The sequence below is a fragment of the Galeopterus variegatus genome, unplaced genomic scaffold (genome assembly GCF_000696425.1).
Source record: "Galeopterus variegatus unplaced genomic scaffold, G_variegatus-3.0.2 Scaffold344, whole genome shotgun sequence".
NCBI lineage: Eukaryota > Metazoa > Chordata > Mammalia > Dermoptera > Cynocephalidae > Galeopterus > Galeopterus variegatus.
Window position 1 is genome coordinate 304,391 of NW_007726455.1, and position 23,988 is coordinate 328,378.

The 23,988-nt window shown below is 43.3% G+C and overlaps 2 protein-coding genes across 2 annotated transcripts in view; one reads left to right on the forward strand and one right to left on the reverse strand.

Moving 5' to 3' along the window:
• The first annotated feature begins 3,683 nt into the window (after positions 1-3,683).
• On the forward strand, positions 3,684-15,151 carry AKIP1 (A kinase (PRKA) interacting protein 1). Its single transcript, XM_008567785.1, has 6 exons — positions 3,684-3,718; positions 3,939-4,166; positions 4,622-4,702; positions 7,664-7,768; positions 9,301-9,381; positions 14,724-15,151. The coding sequence occupies exons 1-6, from the start codon at positions 3,701-3,703 to the stop codon at positions 14,865-14,867; spliced, it is 657 nt and encodes a 218-aa protein (XP_008566007.1). The 5' UTR covers positions 3,684-3,700; the 3' UTR covers positions 14,868-15,151.
• The window catches only part of LOC103586488 (chromosome unknown open reading frame, human C11orf16), an 11,489-nt gene continuing 2,651 nt past the window's right edge, over positions 15,151-23,988 (reverse strand). Inside the window, 6 exon segments of the mRNA XM_008567784.1 lie at positions 15,151-15,546; positions 16,183-16,289; positions 16,292-16,390; positions 19,242-19,883; positions 20,543-20,762; positions 22,487-22,643. Of these exon segments, the coding sequence (XP_008566006.1) occupies positions 15,532-15,546; positions 16,183-16,289; positions 16,292-16,390; positions 19,242-19,883; positions 20,543-20,762; positions 22,487-22,643 (1,240 nt within the window). The 3' untranslated portion in view covers positions 15,151-15,531.

Genomic DNA, 23,988 nt, shown 5'->3' on the forward strand with positions numbered 1-23,988 from the left:
TTAACCTTTGCCACTTCTATTCCACATTGTACTGGAGATTCTAGCCAGTACAATCAGGCAAGAAAAAGAAATTCTGATTAGAAAAGAAAAAGTTAGTCTTTCTTTGTTCACAGATGATCTGATCCTGTATGGAGAAAATCCTAAAGAATCCACAAAAAACTGCTAGAACTAATAGATGAGTTTAGCAAGGTCACAGGATACAATATCAATATACAAAAATCAACTATCTTTCTATACACCAGCAGTAAGTAATCTGAAAATGAAATTGAGAAAATCATTCCATTCACAACAGCATAAAAAATATTTCATAAATTTGTTAAAAGAAGAGCAAGACATGCGCTAATCACTATACGACATTGCTGAAACTAAAGAAAAGTGAATAAATGAACAGACATTCTATGTTTACTAATTCAAAAACCCAATATTGTTAAGATTGCAATTCTCGGGCTGGCTGGTTAGCTCAATTAATTAGAGCACAGCATTGTAACACCGAGGTTAAGGGTTCAGATCCCCACACTAGCCAACCACCAAAAGAAAAAAAGATTGCAATTCTCCCAGAATTTATCTATAAATTCAGTGCAATCCCTATTAAAATTCCAACAGTCATTATGCAGAAGTTGTGAAGCTGAATTTAGGTTTCATGGCAATACAAATGACCTTGAACACCAAAACAATTTTGAAAATGAAGACCATAGTTGGTTAGCTAGGCTTCCCAATTTCCAAACTTACTACAAAACTACAATAATCAAGATAGCATGGTATGGCATTAAGACAGACATATAGTTCAATGGAACAGGATTAAAAGTCCAGAAATTAACTCATATTTTTGATCAACTGATTTTTGACAAAGGTACCAAAGCAATTTAATGAGGAAAGGATAGTCCTTTAGACAAATGGCACTGAGATAATGGGACATCCATATGTAAAGAGATGAATTTAGATTTTTTTCCTCATAACAAACACAAAAATTAATGCAAAACTGTTTAAATGTAAATGTAAAAACTAAAATAGAAAACTTTTAGGAGAAAACATTGGAAGAAATCTTCATGACCTTGGGTTAGGCAAAGATTTTTTAGATATGACACCAAAAGGACAATCCATAGGACAAAAAAATTAATCAATTGGATGTCATCAAAATTTAAAACGTTTGTGCTTCAAAAGACATCGTTAGGAAAATGAAAGACATAACATAGAAAATACTTATAAATCATACATCTAATAAAAGGTTCTTATCTAGAATAAGAACTCTTGTAACTCAGTAATAAAAAAACAAGCAAACCAATTTAAAAATGGGCAAAAGATTTGAATAGACATTTCACCAAAGAATAAATAGAAATGGCTAATAACTACAAAAAAAGGTGCTCAACATCATTAGTCATTAAGGTGATGCAAATTAAAATCACAATGAGATACTATTTCACACTCACTAGAATGACTATAATGAAAAAAACAATAACAAGTATTGGGGAGGATGTGGAAAAACTGGAACCGTCTTACATTGCTTGTGAGAACATAAAATAGTACAGCTACTTTGGAAAACAGTTTGATAGTTTCTTAAGATGTTAAACATAAGTTTACTATACCATCCAGCAGTTCCACTCTTAAGTATCTACCCCAGAGAAATGAAAACATATATCCACACAAAGTCTTATATGCATTATCAGAATAGCCCCAAACTGGAAGCAATTCAAATGGCTTCCAACAGATGAACAAGTAAACAAAATGTAGACTATTCATATAATGGAGTATTATTCACCCATAAAAGGAATGAAGTACAGGTGCTCTTTGACTTATGATGGGCTATGCCCCAATAAACCCATTGTAAGTTGAAAATATCACAAGTCAAAAATGCATTTAATACACCTAACCTACCAAACATCATAGCTTAGCCGCTCTTTGACTTATGATGGGCTATGCCCCAATAAACCCATTGTAAGTTAAAAATATCACAAGTCAAAAATGCATTTAATACACCTAACCTACCAAACATCATAGCTTAGCCTAGCCTACCTTAAACATACTCAGAACACTTACATTAGTCTACAATTGGGCAAAATCATATAACACAAAACCTATTTTGTAATAAAGTGTTGAATATCTCATGTAATTTATTAAATACCCTACCAAATTATGGTTTCTACTGAATGCATATTGCATTCACACTGTAAAAGTTGAAAAATCGTAAGTCAAACCATCATAAGTCAGGGAACATCTGTACTGATACATACTACAAAATAGATAAGCCTCAAAAACACTATGCTAAGTAAAAGAAGCCAGACAAAAAGGGTTACATATTGTATGATTCCATTTATATGAATTGTCCAGAAAAGGCAAATTTATAGAGATGGCTAGCAGAACAGTGGTTATCTGGATCTAGGGGTGGGAGCTGAGAATTGATCGCATATGCTGGGCATGAGAGATCTTCTTCCGTTAATGAAAATGTTTCAAAACTGCATTGTGGTAATGTTGACACAACTCTGTAAATTTCTAAAAATTATTGAATTGTCACTTAAAACAAAGTGAATTTTATGATATGTACATTATACCCTCAATAAAGTAGGTTTTTAAAAACTACATGGACTTCAAATATTATATCTTTCAAATACTGTTACTTTCATTTCTTATGTTATAAAAATGACAAAACTTTTCTCTCATCATTCCTATTCTGCAACCAATTTTGTAACTTCTAGTCAATTTTTAACAGGTTGTGAAAGCTAATTCTCCAAAGTCCGACTCATTTTCTTTAATCTATTGAATCAAGATGACAATTTTGATGGTGAGTTTCCTTCATTCTCCAATAACCCGAGTAGATGTAATCAGGCAAAATGAATGATCTAATGACTCAGTCTGTACTACTTTACAAAGCTGTAATGATTTTAAAGCCCCTAAGTCTGCTGAAGAAATGAAAATACCACCTGTCAAATAAAATGATATATACATTCTGTGGTATGTACAGTATAAATCATTGTCTAACTCTGGCATGATACCCACTTTTGCATCCCAGGTTTTTAACCCTTTTTTTGCTCCCCTTTCACATAGAGAGAAAGAATTTACATTGCTCTTCATTAGACTTGTTTTCTCTCCTTAAAAACTTCCAAATACAACACCAATCTCTTTCCTCGGATCTCAGGAATAAAGACCTCTTCCAACTCATTTGCTCCCCAAAACATATAACCTACACAAATAACTTATCTGTTCTCTATAGTGAATTTACCCTTGTGAAAAGAGATGTTCCTTACTTAAATATGATGCAAGTATTCTTGAAAGGTGGATTCAAACCCCAAGAGAAGAGGCCTCCAAAAATGTGTGTGAATCCGTACTTCCACTGGAGGGGTGAGGCAGCTGCTGTGAGGGGATGAGGAGAGACTCTACAGCTCCTTAGGCGGCCCTGCCCCTCTGGGCCAGAAGCACCTGCCATCCGGCCGAGGGCCACGCGTCTCACCTCCATCCCGCGCTGTCAGACTGACCAGACGCAGTTCCCTTCTCCCAACGCCACCTTAGCAGCTGCACTGTATGGCCTAGCCCATCCCCTCTCAAACAAGAGTGGTTTTAGAGTGGCGACACCCCAAAATATAGACCAAAGAGAAAGAGGAGCTAGAGGCACTTGTCTTACTTCCCACCATTTTTAAGACCAANTGGCCTGCCGCGCCGGGGTCTGGCGCCAGGCGCAGCCCTCACTCACCGAAAGAGCGCTGGGCGCATGCGCCTTGAGGAGCGGGTAGAGTGAGGGGTTCTCTACAGGCGGGAGGGGGAGACGGAAATGCAAGGGGTCGTCGCTCATTGCCTCGCCCCTGGCCGGGCGCTCGGTGGAGAGCGCGTTGGGGGCGGAAAGGGAGCGCTGGTCGCCGGGGAGGTGAAGGCCGGAGCTCCCACTAGAGCTGGAGCAGGGTCGCGGCGGCTCCGCTGACCCGTCGGTGTTTGTATATGTGCCCGCCCAGGGAGACATGGAGAACTGTTTGGTGGCCGCGGCGCTGAACGGGATGGACCGACGTTCCCTGCAGCGCTCGGCTAGGCTGGGGCAAGAAGTGCTGGCGCGGGCCAAGAGGAGGGCGGTGGACTGGCCTTCGCAGGAGCATCCCAAAGGCAGCATGGGGGTCCTTTCCCGGGAGGTGCCCTACCGAGAAAGGCGGCTGGCAGCCGGCGCCCAGCGCCTTCTCCCGGGAGAGGTGAGGAGCCCGTGCTGGGGGACCGGCCCAGTCACTCGCCCACCTGTGGCATGCTGGGAACCAAGGGCGCGCCACACAGAAGCGCCTGAGAGATCCTGCCCTTGGTAGAAGTTGGAAAGTATCGATGAGTGGAAAAATCCTTTGAAAACTCTTTACATTGGGCAGATTCTTATTGAGTAGCTGTAAAATAATGATAGTTCTTGGCCCTGGTTTTTAAAAAATTCTTACATGGTACCATCTAATATTAGGGGAAACCCAGCAAACCTATCTTTTAAGTCCTGGATAAGCTGCATGTCTGTCTTTTAGAGTTGGAATTCTTTCTCAGTAAGATCCTTCTTACTGACTTGAACTTGCAGAGGCCTTTCCAAAATTAAAACGGAAGCTATTTCCGGAATGGCTAATTATCCAGTAGGGACTCCTAGATCTCACCTGTGACTTGCCATTTATTCAAATAGAGAGAAGAAAGACACCCAACCCTTAGTGCTTCCTTCAGAACAATGGCTGAATTCATGGACTATACTTCAAGTCAGTGTGGGGTAAGTTGATGTGAACCAAAGCCATGCCCCTGATCTTTCCGGAATTTAGGGAGAATCTGGAGACTGTTTCCCCTGCCTGGCCTTCGTGGGCAGGTTGTAATTAGTCATGATTTAAGCCATGTGGTAAATCCAAGTTAGAATCCATCCAACAAATATTTTTTTTTTTTTCCTTTTTGTCTTTTTTCGTGACCGGCAACGGATCACAACCCTCAGTGTTGGCGCCCGTACCGGACCCGGACGGGCAACGGGATCGCAACCCTCGGTGTTGCGCCCGCACCTCGCTCAGCCTTTGAACGGCCTGTCTGTATGTGGGATCCGAACCCTCGGCGGGAGCGCTGCTGCGCTCCTAAGCAGCGCACTGTAGCAGTGCGCCACCGGGCCGGCCCTCCAACAAATATTTATTGAATACCTAACTCTAATTGAAGATACAGCAGTGAACAAGAGGTCTCAGCTCTCATTGAGTTTTCAATCTAGTGGGAAAAACAGAAAAGAGCTTATTTTCTGAATTGTAAAGCAATTAAGTCAAATATTAGGGTTTGGCTTTTTTAAGTTTGAACTGAAGTTAAAAATTTCTAGAATCACTGAACTGGAACTGAGCTTTTGTTTTCAAAATGTATTGAAACAAAAAACTGAAAAAATCTATGTGGTAAATCTTAACATCTAATGTTTGTTTCAAGTCCCTAGTAATGTATTTTTTAAGTGTGTCCCAGTGGGTCTGTCGGGCTGGGTCACAGACCCTTCAAACCTGTATTGTACCCTCATATGCAGGTCGCAACCTTGGTAATTGGAAAAAGATCCTGGGAACCACTCACAAGGTTGACATGCTTTGTTCGCGTGCAAGTTCAGCTTCCAGCCTCCTAGTGGTTCAGAGCTGCTGTCCTTTATACTAGAGTCAGATAGCCAAGGAACACATGGGTGCAAGGCAAATAACCAAGGAATACCTGGGTGCACATGTGTAATTAACGTATTTACAACAGACAGTCTGAGCCATGCTTAACCAGATATGAGGTGAGGCAGCCTGACAGTCTGTCTCCATTCTCCTCACAGGGTCCATATCAGTCGTTGTCAACAAGGATGGTTATGTGGAACAAATGCAGTGAATTCCCAGGAATCAGATCCATGTTCTGCCACTTAGTGGCTGTAATGCCTTAGGCCAGTTAGTCTCAGGCTGTGACCAGAAGAATGACAAATGGGAAAACACTTGAGGACACGAAGCTAATGTTGTATTTTAGCTTCCCCATTGTAAAATGGAGTTTTCTAAAGTCCTTTCAACCTTTACAGTCTCTTTGGTTTCTGCAGAGAGATGAACTCCAGTTAATTATCATAAATTATAGCATGAGGGATATAAATGAGATTTTTAGTACCATTTATTGAAATGAATGAACAAAGGTTTTAAAGTCCCTTTTCTCAAACCTATGTGCTTTAAGTAGTTTGAGGGAATGTTGAAGGTAGACCAACCAACATCCAAGGAAATCACCTACATGGAAGGTGCTCTCTATCTTCTAGGAATTACAACAGACTCTGGTTTCTTCCAGCCTTAACATTTTTGAGTCTTACATGGATATAAGGATGCTGGTCTGTAAGGGAGAAGGAAGAGGATACATTGTCCTGCTTTTTAGTTTCATATGTTAAGATCTCAAACTGTGGGGCCGGCCCGGTGGCGCACTGCTACAGTGCGCCGCTTGTGAGCGCGGCGGCGCTCCTGCCGAGGGTTCGGATCCCACATACAGACCGGTTCCCGCTCACTGGCTGGGCGAGGGGCGGGAGCAGCAGCGAGGGTTGCGATCCCGTTACTGGTCCCGGTCCGGTACGGGCGCGACACTGAGGGGTGCGGTCCGTTGCTGGACACGAAAAAAAAAAAAAAAAACTCAAACTGTAATCTTTCTACATCTTTTATAAAAATCCTTGTGACTCCAAGAATAGGGTTTCAACCAATGAGATATGGTTCAGAGAATATTTTTATGTTATTTGTACTGTTAAGTGATTTTTAAAAAATACATTAACTTCAGCTCTACTGTAAGGTGATTAACTTAAACACTTGGTTCATGGTTCAGTAAAAGGAATAATATTTGTTGGTTTGAGGTTTAACTCTTCATTTTGGTTTTCAGTTCATGCTTCAATTCAGGTCTCCATTATGGAATGCAGCATCAGAATGCCTTGACTTTCTAGAGATAGAATTAAGAATGATGTTCTGGATTTGCCTCGAAATTTTGAAGCAGCCCCTAAAATATCATTAGATCCGTGTCCTGAAGTGCTTTCCCCAGCTTCTCATTCTTCTGGTCACATGTTTTAGACACTGTCCATACACTATATTCAAAATAAGAAGTCTTGTGATGTCCTCATCATTAGTCATAATCAAGGGCAAGTTTAAGATTAACTTCGAGGGGGACAAAGGAAGTAGACAAGAAAAATGTAACTGTTTTCTGATCCTTTGAATTATTCTTCTTAACTTGGAAACCTCTCACTCTACTCCCCCGCATGGGAAGCATGGGGAGAAGGGCTGTGTAGCTTCATTTCCTGCTGTATTTCTAAACCTCCAGGAAAGACACCCTTCTCTTCCCCTGTCCTTGTCTGAGACTTAGACAATAAATATGAACTGTTCATCAGAATTTTTCAGGGGAGGAAATGAAAGGGCATGTGTATTTGACATTGGGGTGTAGATATGAAAATTGTTTCACCTGGCAGAGAGCATGCTCCTGCTCACCTCCAGTTGGCCACAGTTCTTGCCCTACTGTGGCAGCAGATGGCAGCAAAGTAATGCCAGATGCAGTTTCCTTCTCTGCAGCCCCTTCACATGGGCTGAGGTTTGTAATGATTACAGAGGCCTGTCAGGAGGGCAGGTAATTTACCTTTGGTCTCTTGCCTCCTTCCTTAGCCATACTTTGCCTGGGTATCAGAGGGTTTTTTGACAATTTGACCAGACAATTTGGTTACCCAACCTTATTCATATTACTTCTTCAGAAATATTATTCATCTGTGCCAGAGGAAGGAGGCGCAACCCATGTCTATCGTTATCACAGAGGGAAGTCAGAGCTCTTCATGTGCCCAGACACAGGGAATGGTCAGGTATGTATCTTCAGCTGTCCTGTGCTGTACCCCCAGCCTCCCAAAACATGAGACCCTGTATTTGGGGGCACTTGCTGTACTTTATATCCTTGGATGCTTGTGCTCAACAGAAATGTATCAACTCACAGCCTTACAGAACTTACAGCAATGAACATGAAGTAGAAGTTTGTCCAAAATATAAGATTGAAATATAGAATTGATGCCACTGTAGGATGTTTAGTTGAACGTGCAATCCTGGGCCCCAGGATTCTTGGGCAGGCTTAAAGAAGAGAGCTTCATGCCTCTTCCACATCTAGGGATGAGAAAGAGATTTTTAATGATCACATACTCTAAGGTAAGTGATAACTATCATATCTTTGGTAATTTTTAACAAGGAAGTGCGAGGGTGGAGTCTCTTTTAACAAAATACTTTTCCTAAAGATAATAACAATCACAGGCCTCTCACTATAGTGTCCTTTACCGCATGTCATTCTGAGGAAGCCAAAGATTTTACTTGAACTGATTCAACAGGAGTGGCTGGTGGTGGTGGGTTTTGAAAGAATAGATTTTTTTTTTTTTTTTTAACTCACCTAGTTGTACTCAGAGATAGCAAACTTAAGTCCAGAATCTAATTCATAAATTGGATTCCTGACTTCTCTGGCTTGTGGGTCATCTTGGGGTATTAGAGTATTAGAGTAAAGGGCTTTAGGAAAAGGGTGGGAGGGTGGGCACGAGAATATGAGTTCAGAGCACCTCCTGCATTCCTTCCCTGGCCAGGGATGTGAAGAGCAGTATCAGAGCCTGAGTCCTGGGTTCCCTTTCCTGGCCTAGCCTGAGCTGTCTTACTTAAGAGCATCTGACCCTAAGGGGGTTACATGTGGGGAAGAGTCATTCCAATCCTTCCCTAATGTATGTTGGTACCTCTAAGACACTTTGCCAATCATCCTGTTCCCTTCTAGTGCCCTGACTCCTAGGGGAAACACAGAAGAGAATTATATTTTCTGAGAGCCTGTTAAGTGTTAGTCACTTTTGCACTTCCCTACAATCCAGTAACCCCATATTATACACTAAGAAACCAAGGCTCAGAGAAGTTAATCTGTCCCTCTTAGTAAATAGCAGAGATAGGATTTAAACTCAGATCTGTGTGACTCCAAAACCCATGTAAGGATAAAAAGTAATCATGGGGGCCGGCCCGGTGGCACACTCGGTAGAGTGCGGCACTTGGGAGCGTGGCGGTGCTCCCACCGAGGGTTTGGATCCCATATAGAGACCAGTCCACTCACTGGTTGAGCGCAGTGCAGGCGCGACACCGAGAGTTGCGATCCCGTTGCCGGTTACGAAAAAAGACAAAAAGGAAAAAAAAAAGTAATCATGGTAAAAATCTGACTAAATATTCCTCATAGAATTCACTAAAAAGAGCTTTAATAACTTAGGTGACAACATAGAAAAAGCTGACAGAACAAAAGTTAGTTCCTAGTAAGGTAGAAAATTTCTCTTTACAATCCAGAAATCAAAGCTTGGTCACTAATCAATGTTTCTACATGTCTCTTCAGAGAGAAGACAGAGAAAAGACATCCCTTGGTTTTGGAGGCATCTACCAAACAACAGAGCGTGCTCTAGAGGCATCCCAGCCTGTGAGTACAGAACTGCTAGTGTACTGCTTTTCACCACCATTACAATTTCATAAACCAGTTGAGCTGGTTGTTATAGGGCTCTCTCTTTGTATTTGATCTGTGGTATTTTTAAGTTGGAGTGTTTTTACACTTGAGGAGTGTAAAATTTGGTTCAGTGTAAAATTATATTTTCTTGGTATCCTTCCTTCACTTGAAGCTTCAGGGATATTCTTTGTGCCTGAACTCATAGTTGTGGTTGGAAAGAATGTGAAATATTCACATCTCAGTTCCTACAGCACAGCTGGGCCAGCACTGGGTCCTGCTGGAATTCTACCATCTGTTCAAGCAGCAGGAGGGACCTGATCCTCCTGCTTACAAAGTGAAAACTATTGCTGAGATTCTGAAACATACATTTGGTGAGATCAGGTTCCAAAACATTTGAAGGCATTCGTTCCCATTTTCCACAAATGTTTCTCTGTAAAAACATATAATGGTGAGTTTTTAATTTTTAGGATAAAGTACTTGTTAGTTCATGAACCCAGGGAGTCTTTTTGGGACTTAGAAGGATTGGAATTCTAAGAAAATGAATTTCAGCACGTTGCTGCAATAAATTCCTTACTTTTTGTTTGTAGACAATTTGCTACTAGCTGGGATTTGGAGTATAGTAACAATTAAGAATATCCTGCTTCTAGTACAAATGTAAGTTGTTGGGCTTAGATGCCTCCAACACTTGCAAATTTTTGATAATGCTAATCTTTCTGATGTTCCACAGTGTTGGAGTCACAGATGCCAGTCTTACACCAGTGTTTGTTTCCTTGTATGCAGACAAAGGAAGCGTCCTTGGCTTTCTGCGATTCTGACAGAGCCATATTTTCTGGAACCTACTTTTGTTTATTTACACAGTTGACAATCAGTGAATAGTTGTGACATTGTCATATACATGCACTTCAGTTAAGTGATAATAGACCTCCAGTTTTGTAGTAACTGGGCAGGCATGAAAGGATATAACATATATCCTTTGGACAAAATTGTCTTCAAATGTATCTGCAAGGTGGGAAGGTGAGGGGAGGAAGTTTTGTAAAAGTATAAATATTATTTATTTTTCTTGGTGGAGTTGGCTANTCTCTGCAGCCCCTTCACATGGGCTGAGGTTTGTAATGATTACAGAGGCCTGTCAGTAGGGCAGGTAATTTACCTTTGGTCTCTTGCCTCCTTCCTTAGCCATACTTTGCCTGGGTATCAGAGGGTTTTTTGACAATTTGACCAGACAATTTGGTTACCCAACCTTATTCATATTACTTCTTCAGAAATATTATTCATCTGTGCCAGAGGAAGGAGGCGCAACCCATGTCTATCGTTATCACAGAGGGAAGTCAGAGCTCTTCATGTGCCCAGACACAGGGAATGGTCAGGTATGTATCTTCAGCTGTCCTGTGCTGTACCCCCAGCCTCCCAAAACATGAGACCCTGTATTTGGGGGCACTTGCTGGACTTTATATCCTTGGATGCTTGTGCTCAACAGAAATGTATCAACTCACAGCCTTACAGAACTTACAGCAATGAACATGAAGTAGAAGTTTGTCCAAAATGTAAGATTGAAATATAGAATTGCTGCCACTGTAGGATGTTTAGTTGAACCTGCAATCCTGGGCCCCAGGATTCTTGGGCAGGCTTAAAGAAGAGAGCTTCATGCCTCTTCCTCATCTAGGGATGAGAAAGAGATTTTTAATGATCACATACTCTAAGGTAAGTGATAACTATCATATCTTTGGTAATTTTTAACAAGGAAGTGCGAGGGTGGAGTCTCTTTTAACAAAATACTTTTCCTAAAGATAATAACAATCACAGGCCTCTCACTATAGCGTCCTTTACCGCATGTCATTCTGAGGAAGCCAAAGATTTTACTTGAACTGATTCAACAGGAGTGGCTGGTGGTGGTGGGTTTTGAAAAGAATAGATTTTTTTTTTTTTTTTTAACTCACCTAGTTGTACTCAGAGATAGCAAACTTAAGTCCAGAATCTAATTCATAAATTGGATTCCTGACTTCTCTGGCTTGTGGGTCATCTTGGGGTATTAGAGTATTAGAGTAAAGGGCTTTAGGAAAAGGGTGGGAGGGTGGGCACGAGAATATGAGTTCAGAGCACCTCCTGCATTCCTTCCCTGGCCAGGGATGTGAAGAGCAGTATCAGAGCCTGAGTCCTGGGTTCCCTTTCCTGGCCTAGCCTGAGCTGTCTTACTTAAGAGCATCTGACCCTAAGGGGGTTACATGTGGGGAAGAGTCATTCCAATCCTTCCCTAATGTATGTTGGTACCTCTAAGACACTTTGCCAATCATCCTGTTCCCTTCTAGTGCCCTGACTCCTAGGGGAAACACAGAAGAGAATTATATTTTCTGAGAGCCTGTTAAGTGTTAGTCACTTTTGCACTTCCCTACAATCCAGTAACCCCATATTATACACTAAGAAACCAAGGCTCAGAGAAGTTAATCTGTCCCTCTTAGTAAATAGCAGAGATAGGATTTAAACTCAGATCTGTGTGACTCCAAAACCCATGTAAGGATAAAAAGTAATCATGGGGGCCGGCCCGGTGGCACACTCGGTAGAGTGCGGCACTTGGGAGCGTGGCGGTGCTCCCACCGAGGGTTTGGATAACCCCATATTATAGACTAAGAAACCAAGGCTCAGAGAAGTTAATCTGTCCCTCTTAGTAAATAGCAGAGATGGGATTTAAACTCAGATCTGTGTGACTCCAAAACCCATGTAAGGATAAAAAGTAATCATGGGGGCCGGCCCGGTGGCACACTCGGTAGAGTGCGGCACTTGGGAGCGTGGCGGTGCTCCCACCGAGGGTTTGGATCCCATATAGAGACCAGTCCACTCACTGGTTGAGCGCAGTGCAGGCGCGACACCGAGAGTTGCGATCCCGTTGCCGGTTACGAAAAAAGACAAAAAGGAAAAAAAAAAGTAATCATGGTAAAAATCTGACTAAATATTCCTCATAGAATTCACTAAAAAGAGCTTTAATAACTTAGGTGACAACATAGAAAAAGCTGACAGAACAAAAGTTAGTTCCTAGTAAGGTAGAAAATTTCTCTTTACAATCCAGAAATCAAAGCTTGGTCACTAATCAATGTTTCTACATGTCTCTTCAGAGAGAAGACAGAGAAAAGACATCCCTTGGTTTTGGAGGCATCTACCAAACAACAGAGCGTGCTCTAGAGGCATCCCAGCCTGTGAGTACAGAACTGCTAGTGTACTGCTTTTCACCACCATTACAATTTCATAAACCAGTTGAGCTGGTTGTTATAGGGCTCTCTCTTTGTATTTGATCTGTGGTATTTTTAAGTTGGAGTGTTTTTACACTTGAGGAGTGTAAAATTTGGTTCAGTGTAAAATTATATTTTCTTGGTATCCTTCCTTCACTTGAAGCTTCAGGGATATTCTTTGTGCCTGAACTCATAGTTGTGGTTGGAAAGAATGTGAAATATTCACATCTCAGTTCCTACAGCACAGCTGGGCCAGCACTGGGTCCTGCTGGAATTCTACCATCTGTTCAAGCAGCAGGAGGGACCTGATCCTCCTGCTTACAAAGTGAAAACTATTGCTGAGATTCTGAAACATACATTTGGTGAGATCAGGTTCCAAAACATTTGAAGGCATTCGTTCCCATTTTCCACAAATGTTTCTCTGTAAAAACATATAATGGTGAGTTTTTAATTTTTAGGATAAAGTACTTGTTAGTTCATGAACCCAGGGAGTCTTTTTGGGACTTAGAAGGATTGGAATTCTAAGAAAATGAATTTCAGCACGTTGCTGCAATAAATTCCTTACTTTTTGTTTGTAGACAATTTGCTACTAGCTGGGATTTGGAGTATAGTAACAATTAAGAATATCCTGCTTCTAGTACAAATGTAAGTTGTTGGGCTTAGATGCCTCCAACACTTGCAAATTTTTGATAATGCTAATCTTTCTGATGTTCCACAGTGTTGGAGTCACAGATGCCAGTCTTACACCAGTGTTTGTTTCCTTGTATGCAGACAAAGGAAGCGTCCTTGGCTTTCTGCGATTCTGACAGAGCCATATTTTCTGGAACCTACTTTTGTTTATTTACACAGTTGACAATCAGTGAATAGTTGTGACATTGTCATATACATGCACTTCAGTTAAGTGATAATAGACCTCCAGTTTTGTAGTAACTGGGCAGGCATGAAAGGATATAACATATATCCTTTGGACAAAATTGTCTTCAAATGTATCTGCAAGGTGGGAAGGTGAGGGGAGGAAGTTTTGTAAAAGTATAAATATTATTTATTTTTCTTGGTGGAGTTGGCTAGCCAGTAGTTTGGTTTTTTCCCCCTGTGTTGGGGGTTAGAAATGACAACTTCTGCCTGTGTCTAAATGTATCTGCAAGGTGGGAAGGTGAGGGGAGGAAGTTTTGTAAAAGTATAAATATTATTTATTTTTCTTGGTGGAGTTGGCTGGCCAGTAGTTTGGTTTTTTCCCCCTGTGTTGGGGGTTAGAAATGACAACTTCTGCCTGTGTCTCCTTCTGAGCATTGAGTAAGCATGTAATGGCATCCTAGCTGTCACTTTGGCTCTTAATTACAGGGTCTTTTCTGGTTTGTGACTTTGCCCTTTTGCCATTTGAACTGAGACCCATCCTCTGCCTGCACACCTTCCGTGACCCACTTCCAAGCCATATGTGAAGTCTATCCTTGGAGGATGGTTTGTGCTCAGCTCAGCTCTAGTCACAAATCTTTCCATTAACTCCAACTTCTAATGTTTTGCACTATAGGAGAAACAATCCTCCAAGAGAGAGCCTTTGCCAGCCAGCTGACTTGTTTCTTCAGTGTTAGAATGGAATCCGCTCATATTGTTCTTAGCTTTAGGAGAAAAGAAATGCTTCATCTTCCTGATAATGAATTTAGCAAAGCACAGTTAATTATTCCAAGGTACCTTGCCAGTACTGCTAATCTGTGCCACTTTCTACTTTTGATCCCCAAAACAGTAGCCACTAGTCTTTCCCTCTGCCTAATTCTTAACTAGAATTCCAACTAGAGTGTTCTTTTTATAAATCCTTCATGTTCCTATAACCCTTTAGCATTTACAAAGTGTTTTCACATGCTTATTTGTGAGGTAGGTATTATCACAGTTTTAGAAATAAGGAAACAAGCATAAGGAAAGGCTGAGACTTACCTAAATAACAGTGCTGTATGGTGTTACCAAGCTGAGCCTTGAAAGCAGGGCCTCTATCTCCCACATTAGTGCTTCTTTCCATCACACCTATGGCACACAGAGGTGGAGGTGCCATGATGGCATTGGGATGTAAAATCTGTAAACTGCTAACATCCTCTTTCCTTGCAGGCTGAGATGATATCTAAGGATCTCTACATAGAAGTATATCCAGGGACCTATTCTGTCACTGTGGGCACAAGTGACTTAACCAAGAAGACTCATGTGGTAGCAGTTGATTCAGGACAAAGTGTGGACTTGGTCTTCCCTGTATGATGTTGATCATCACTGCCATCATATCACCTTTTTTTAAGTAGCAAGAAGAATAAAGCCACCATATAATTCTCTTAATAGTTACATATTAATCCTGCTTTTAGTGCTGACTGTGTCACCCTTCCTGGGAACTGGAGTCTTGTCTCTTTCAGTGCCTGTTTTGAGAGTATAGAAGTCCCCCATCCTCGTGTGCCTGCAAGTAATAATGTAATGATGCTGTCTGAACAGTTTTTACTGCTTACTTCCCAAGTAAAGGTTAATTATAATAAAGGAAGAGAGTTGGAAATGAAGAGAATTCACTTTTATTGGTAGTGAGAGGTGAAACAAAAGGTTGCTCATGTACAACTGTAGCCTTTATGAAAACATGGCAGAGAGGCTGTGGACACATTCGCCTAAAGCAAACTGACCACACCCTGTAGCTTCTGTGGAAGAGGCATCCTCAAGCAATCTCACCAGGCCTCTGGCAGAGAGCCTGGGGCAGGGCCGCCACACTCCTTCCTGTTCCCCTCACGACAGGTGCCTTCCTGCTGCTCATCTGCAGGGAAGTTTTAATGGGATGGAGACGCTGCTGCTCATTCAGCTGTCACCTGTGGCCTGTACGCTACCTCCTTCCCTTGAAGAAGGCCTTGTCAGCCTCTCTTTGTAGCTCCTCCTCAAGTATTTACCATCATTGTTTAACTTCCTGTAACAGAAAAAAAATCCTGAGAGGCTTATGCTGACTAATTTTAAGGATCAAAAGTCACTGGTTTTAAAAAGTCACTGATGTATCCCAAACTTTTTTTTTTTTTTTTTTTTTGGCAGCTGGCTACTGGGATCCAAACTAGTAATGCTTGGTGTTATAAGGCTGTACTCTAATGAACTGAGCTAACTGGCCAGCCCCTCCAAATTTCATTAAGCTACCAAACCAAGAGTATTATTGCATCTCCCAGTTTAGTTGCCTGGTGATTCATCTCATTTTGAACATAACAAGTCTTTACTCAGGAAAAATGCCAGTATTTTATATGATGAAAACAAGCTTTTAAGTAGAGCTATATTAGCCTTCCTAGTGAGGAACAGACTCCCATGGACACAGGGCCTACTAAAGCAAACCTGTGCCCAACACCACAGGGCAGAGGGTCATTTAAATGGAGATCTTTACACCATCCCAAGAAGTCTATGAGGAACCCTGTGAGTTCTGTAACCCTTCTGAAGTTACATACAAAATTGTGGGTATCTGCATTTTTCCTTGAAAAGAGGCCATGGGTTTTACCATTCTCAAAGGGGGTGAACCAAAAAGAAGCACTTAAAGATCTCCTTCCCCAAATCCCAAATCCTTTACCTGAATCCTCAGGGCTTTTAGTCTAAGGAATTCTTGACCCTCTGTGTCGCAATACCCTGACAGTTTTCTGTGTTCACCTTCCTCTGGCAGGGTCTGTGGTGGCTTTTGGTTGCTTTCAGGGCCAGCTCCTTGGTAGTCCCCAGTGCTACAGCTTGTACTCTCTCCTGTTTGTTGTTCTCTTCTTTCCTGATGTTGCAGCATCTTGTTCCTAAAACCCAAAAGTCAATTATTTTGAGTAGGCCACCATTTTGATGGGATTAGTCTTGATGACAAGTAGGACTATATTAAGGACCACTGAATCACTTAAGTATGTATAAGCTCCTAGCTTTGTTCTCTATTTTTAAAGAGAAATAAAATTTGTTAATCATTTCTGGCCATTATGCTTTGGAGAAAGGTTATTATCTGATACCCAGATTTGGTGTTGTAGGGGAAGTTATCAGATGTGTTTTCCAAATGGCCAGCAGGGGAAGCAAAGGTAACCAACTGTTACCAGTTGAAGAGCTTCAACTCCTTCACTGGTCAGTGTTACCACCGGTAACGCTGATCACAAAGAAGAGACAATAAGCTGATGAAAAAACAAGTTTTAAGTAATTGGATAAGGCAAAACAAAAATAATGGTAGATGTGACTTCCTGAGGACTAGAGAACAATCTAAAAAGGAAGGAATACTTTTAGGTGTTTTTTTAAAACTGCAGATTTAGTCCTGGTTCAGTCATGAGAAGGGAGGAGAGCATCATGACAGCTGGCAGCCAACAATCTGGCCTCCCTAGGACTGTTGGGATCAAACAATAACCTCTCACTGCCTGTACAGTAATGGAAAGTAACAAAAAGGACCCACGCCAGAGGTTTCCTAAGAGGCAGAACTCAAGACCAGCTATCAATCATCAGTACTCGACAGAATTGATATCAAGTACTGTATGATCAAGTACTGGTTAAATATCAAGTGCAGTTAGGAGAAGCAAAGCAGCACCTTAAAAGGATACAAAATCTGGAGGGGAGAGATGGAAAGCTCTGGTGTTTGCCATAGTTTCCAGCCCTGGCCCACACATGGTCTTATGAGCTTCACCTTTACTAGTTAGCTGTGGCAGGCAGTACTGCATCTGTGACAAGGGCTGGGGGTGGCTTCTTGCTCCAAACCCCATCTCAGGCATGTTCTTCATAGATCTTGGAACATGCCCGATGATGCTCATGGGTAAGCCGCAGGAATTAACCTTTCTTTGGAGCATAACAAAAGACCCAGTACCTAAAGGAAAGCCAGACCAAATACCTGAAGATGCTATATTTCTCTTCTTTATTGTCAATATTAGAATTTATTTTGAGAGGAAGAAAAGTTTGGAGTGGATCTGTTTAAATATGGTGACTGGGAGAGAGACAATATAGGTGTAAGTGGCTTTGCGCAGTGAAGATAAGAGCAGTGGATGCTTAGGGTCAGAGGAAGTTTGTTTGCACTGAATCGGGTGTGGAACCAGTCTAGAGATTGCTATTGAACACGCCACAACAGTGGGGACACAGATATGGCACTTGGGGCATGTCTGACTCCCACAGCCCCTCTCTGGTTACCCCACTGTTGCTCCTCTCCCTGATGCTGGGCTCAGTGCTATCTCAGTTGCTCCCCACAGACTCCTCTCTGTTGAGTAGGTACAGCTTTTCTTTCTCAGGCTGTCCTGAAGCAGGAGGCAGTGGAAGCTATGGAGAATTTAGCATGACATCTGTAGATTCTGGCACCATTTTCTTTATATCAGCACTTGTTGGGAGGGCAGATCTTACAGAAACGGCAGTCTCCAAGTAGCTGCTGCTAAGGCTATTGTGAAATAACATTGTGAGATTGCAGTGACCCATTTCACAGAAGCCCAGGACTCCTCCCCCGTTATATTTTCAACACAAAGTTTCCTCTTGGAGAGGAGGAAGAGTTCAGATGGCCATAGCTGGATTCTTGTCCCTCTAATTGTTTCCCTGTCAAAGATGGTGGTTAAGATTCCACACCTTGAAAGCCAGGGAAGCCCTGCAACACTCGTGTAAAATATAACTACAGCATACTTAGATCCATCCCCACCAGTCCCAGATCTTAGGGGTGCAAAGGGGTCACCCATGAAATTTTCTCATTGTAGAAACAATTTCTCAACCTTCTGGAACTGAAGACTAATAAAGTCCTTACTTCTGGGGCAAGATTGAAATACTCATGGGCTGAGCAGTCCTGCTGGCTTAGCAGCTGTCCTAGAACTAGGACGATGGCTTCAAACAAGGACCCACAGGGGGTCCCAGTGTGGACAATGCCTCACAGCATCCTTGCACCAGATACCCATTCACTGAATGTTAAATCAATGACCCCAGGGTTCTAGTCCAGGGCTGAGCGTATGCAGGCCACCTCCTTCACACAGCTCTGCCAGCTGGCGTAGGCTTCTGCTCCTTCTGGGTCCTTTGGGAGTTTAGATAGGATAGGTATGAGGCAAGCAATGATGCTGCTCCCCAAACCTACCAGGGCAGGCCACACAGTTCTCAGTTCAAGGTAAAGAAGTTTGGGGATGGCTATACACTGCCAATGACAAACAGTTTCACACTGTTTCCCCACAAGCTATAAAGAATGAGCAGCATAATGAGGTGCCCTGGCTGTTTCCCTCACTAACTTACTAAGGGGTCCATCTGCTGACCAGTCTTCAAGAACCATTTTCTGTGCTGCTTAGGGCATCAACTCTAATCAATACCTGAAGGCATTTTGACTGTTCATCTAGAGAAAAAATAAGGTCTCCAAAAAAAAAAAAAGCAGGGGGTGAAAATGGAAAGTAAGAGTTCCCCATCACTAGAGACTAGTGAAGAAAAAAGTCAGGCATTAAATAAGGGTGCAAACCTTGGCACAGAGATCAGCCCATCCTTCCTCTCCTGTTGGGCTTTATAGCCTCAATGGAAACTCACCATTTCCCTGTCATCACAGTCTCCCCATCAACATGACCAGACTCCCAAGTATTACTTCCAATTCCAGCAGAGTGGACAAGTGCATCAGACTCCTGAGAGATGTGGAAGGGAAGGAAGCAGGGGCAGAAGACACCCACGTGCTGGGTATACCTGGCTTCCCAGGGTGTGGCTCAGGCCCATTTCTCCTCCAATACCTCCACACAGGCTTATGGAGGCCACTCTGCCTCAGAGGCTTCTCAAGAAGGATGGGGTCTGTGTTGACTGTGCTGTTCACCATCAGTCTCTGGGGAAGGCTCATCTCCAGATCATTCGCTAAATCCCCTTCAGAGGAGGAGGAGGAGGAAACAGCCACAGGAGCATGCACTGCTACTTTCTCCTTGTCAGGACCGTCTAGGGGCAAAAGCTGTTCTGTGGGCTTTGGCTCTGACTTCGGAGGTTCTTTGGCTGCAACCTCTGAGTTGCTGGTTAGAGGCCACCATGTGGGGCCAGACAAAGGACAACAGCAGAGGCAGCCCTGGCACAGCAGCTGGCAGCAGGTGTGGGGGTGGCAGGGAGGGCACAGGAATGAAGTGCCCAGAGGAAGCCCATGGGTCCTGCATCCAGTGACTGGCCCCAGCAGAGAGCAGCAAGTGGCCCAGAGCAGGGAACTGGGGTGCTCCCTGACAAAAGGCTTGCACAGCCTCTCCACAGCCTTCTTCCAGACAGCTGGGGGCACCCACCTGACCCCACCTAGAGGCACTTTAGCTGTCCTGCCATTCCAGAAGTGAACAATGATTTCCTCTTCCTTTGATGCTATGTAACAGAAAAGGGAAACATTTTGTTACAATTATATCTTCTTTATGGTGGGATAAGCGTTCTCCTATCCCCAAAGGCAAAGGCTCTCTGCTGAGTCTGCCTGGCTCCTCATGTGCCTCTCCCTGGCCAGCCTGCTGGGACCACTCCCCTCGCCTGCACCATATTCACCACCACTTCCTGGTGGACTTGCATGAGCCTCCCTGCCTCCTTGACTACAAGATGACCTTGAGGGGCCCATTTTTCAGGTCAAAACCAAAATGCATCTTCAGTAGAAGCCTCCTGTCATTCTCTGAATTCCAATGGTGCTGACTAGCCCTGCAGAAGAGGAGTGTCCAGTGTCTGGAGGACTTGGTAAGGGATGGGTTGTGAGTATTGGTGTGACCCCAGAATGACCCCCACACACCATGGTTTAGCTAACTAACATAGACATAGTAGTTTTAAGCCATTTTCTCTGGTAAAAATGTTTTATAATCTGAAAGAGATGATTTGTATATCTGTTACCACCCCAAAATTAAGTGGCAAGTAAGGGGGTAAAGATTCTTTTTTTAATGCCTCTAAGATCCCTGAGCTGTAGAGACACCCTTTGCTTTCTCCTCTGGCCTGATCACCAGGCTGGCTCCTTTGGTGGACTGGCAAGTCAGAGCACCTTCCCTTACCTCTGTGGGGGTCTCTCGTTTCCAAGCTCAAGAGAATAGTGCCAGGGCCATACCGCTGTTGGTCTGGCTCCCAGGGTGCCAGCACCTTGTCCCCAGGCTGCAGTGAATATCCTATGGATGGTGAGAGCTGAAGGACTTCTTCTAAGACCACCCTCTGCTGCTTTAGGCCTGTGACAAGAGGACCCTCGAATTCTACAAGCAGGGTCCCCTGCCTCTCCAGCTGTGGGAAAGAAAACAGACTTAAGGTCTGGCACTAGGAAGGGAGTCCCCAGTTTCCTTACGATGCCCCAGAACAGGCCCAGGGTCTTCCTAACAAACAGTGAGGGGCCATCTGTAAAAGGGACAAGGACAGGTGCTACTTAGAGCTGATTGTCATGGAGACAGGCAGGCTGGGGTACTGTGGCTCTTCCTGCCACCTCTTCTTGACATAGGCGACTCTTGTTCATCACTTCCTGCCTTTCCCTTCCATCCTCTTCCTCTCTCTGTTTTTCTTTCCTCCTACCAAATTTTTGGCCTGCAATTCCCAGGATTAACCTGGGTCCTCTGGATCTTTCCCCAATGCACTCTCCTCCTCCCAGCACTCCCAAGAAGTGTACTTGCAGCCAAGACCAATCAGGGATGGTTTGTTTTTCATCTGTGAGGCCCACATGGGCAAGGAGAAGTTGTGGCCATAGGGCAGCCCAGCGCTGCCCTGACAGTCAATGACAAAAGGTTTAGCTAAGCAAATGAATGGCATAAAAGAGGGAAAGTACAACTGTTTCCAGTACACAGTATGATTTGAAGAGAAAGTGTGGTTACAAATTATTTTTATCAAATCATAAGGCAAAACCTACATTTGAGCAAAACTCTGCTAACATTTAATTTGAATTTACATATTAGTTACTTGAAAATGACAAAATGGCTTTTAATTGGAAATTCTATAATTTATGTTTTTGAGAATTCACACTAGCCTTCCTTCTATGGAGCCACATTCACAAAGCCTGACTCTGAAAAGAAGAGAAACATCCCAAAGAAGTAGGTACCACTGAAGTAAAGCCCAGGCCTTGCTCTTGTCGTGCCAGGAGAGCATATAAGCACACACGCGTGTGTGTAGGCAAATGTGTTCTACTTCTCTTTCCCTCTGGCTGGTGCCCAAAATTCAACACACTGAATTTTCCTGAACAAATGTACATTTTCTTCACTTATGGATTGAATTGTGTCCCCACAACCACCAAATTCATATGCTGAAGTCCTAGCCCCCAGTATCTCAGAATGTGACCTTATTTGGGAATAGAGTCATTGCAGATGTAATTAGTTAAGAAGAGGTCATAATGCCTATGGGGGGCCCCTAATCCAATGTTATTGGTGTCCTTATAAAAAGAGGAAATTTGGTCAAACACACTTGGAAAAATTCACATGAAGTTGAAGACAGATCAGGGTGATTTGTCTACAAGCCAGGAACACCAAAGATTGCCAGCAAACCACCAGAAGGTAGGACAGGGTCATGGAGCAGATTTTTCCTCACAGCCCTTGTAAGGAATCAACCCTGCTGACACTTTGATCACGGACTTCTAGCCTCCAGAACTGAGACAGTAAATGTCTATTGTTTAAGCTACTCAGTTTGTGGCACTTTGTTACGCCAGCCCTAGCAAACTAGAGCAGATTTTTCCTCACAGCCCTTGTAAGGAATCAACCCTGCTGACACTTTGATCACGGACTTCTAGCCTCCAGAACTGAGACAATAAATGTCTATTGTTTAAGCTACTCAGTTTGTGGCACTTTGTTACGCCAGCCCTAGCAAACTAATACACTCACTAATATCTCATGTTCACTTCTACAAACTGGCCATGGAAGATCTGTGCTTATCCAAAAACTATACTGCCGACACAAACAGCTGGGGCATACAGGTCTGACAGGGCCACCCAGAGTAGCATGCTAGGCAGATGTGAGGAGTCAGGGACTTGCCTCTGGAGCTGTCTTTATCTGAGCCCGGTAATAAAAGCCATCTTGTTCCCTTCTTGCCAGGACCCACATGTCAGCAGCATCTCCAACTCTTCCCAGCCAGCCCGGCCTCTGCCATGCTGGGTCAGCAATGTGGAGACATGGGTGATAAGTGGTATACCTGGAGAAGAGCAAATAGAACTAGGGGTGGAGAGCACCAAGCCCTAAAAACATCAAGAAACACGTTTCACAGTTAAATCTGAGGAGCACCACAGCGTGTATGACATACAAGGATATGTGGAACAGAAATCCACATAGAAAGTGGCAATCCATGACTTCTGGTAAAATAAGGTAAACTTTTGGGAGGGGAAGAAGGAGAGGACAGTGAAGGGAACCATCATTTGTGGATTGGGAATTGTTTCAAGGTAGCCAAAATGTGATCAGCCTTAATATATTGAAGTTAATTGATGCTTGTTCTTAGACTAGACAACAGACCAGGAAAGAGTGGTGTGAAGGTACATCCTAAGGCAGTGTGTGGGACTCCAGTATGAGGTGTGGAGGTTTGGATGGTAATGCTAAAGGAGCACAATTGTAAGGCCACTCAGCGCTGTGTGTCAGAGGGACGAGGATGTGTTTGAGCAGGGGCAGCACAGAGGAGCTGAGTAAGGGGCTGTGGGATAAAGAAAGGAGAAGCTTGTTCTGGAAAATTTTGTGGGCAGGGCCAGCTGGCCTGGGGGGGTTGTTGAATCAGGGTTTGAACAAGCCGGAATACAAAGATGCTTAACTCTGGCCTTGAACAGAATGGGCCACATAGGTGAGTCCAGAAAGGGAGCAATTAAAGACCATTCAAGCTGGCATGTCCCTAATCTGGGCACACTGAATTGAGTAGCACGGACATGAGTCCCTGGAACCTACACAATTCGTAGGTGCATATAGGCTGAGGTTCTTTGCCCTCTTGAACTCACACTTTAGACAGCAGACAGGATACTATTCAGGAAAATCCTGGACAATGAGGGATGCTGAGGGAATCTGAAGAGGGACCCATCTTAGTTGCTGGTTGTGGAGATTCTTAGTTGCTGGTTGCAGAAACTCTAATTTCTCATGTGCTGCCAGAGTAAGTCTTTAGTTGAATCTTAGTTGCTGGTTGCAGAAACTCTAATTTCTCATGTGCTGCCAGAGTAAGTCTTTAGTTGAAGAGAAAATGAACTAGAAACTTTGTAATTGGTCATCCCTGACCGCCTCCTCTCATACATGCCCACCGCGACATCCACCACTATGCTAAAAGGTGGGACAAAAGCCAGGTCAACACCGGAGGTCACCAGGAGTACAGATTAGGCTGGGGTAATATACTTATACCCCACGCAAATCACAGGCCAACAGGAAAGGCCCTTTCACCCTTCCCAGGAGGCAAGTTCTCTCCCTTGTGGTACACCGTCTAGAGCCAGGAACAAAGGAAGAAGAAAGAGGCACACCACTTCCTCCAGAGGGGCAGAGACAGGTACCTCGTGGGGGGGTTGCTCCTGGTG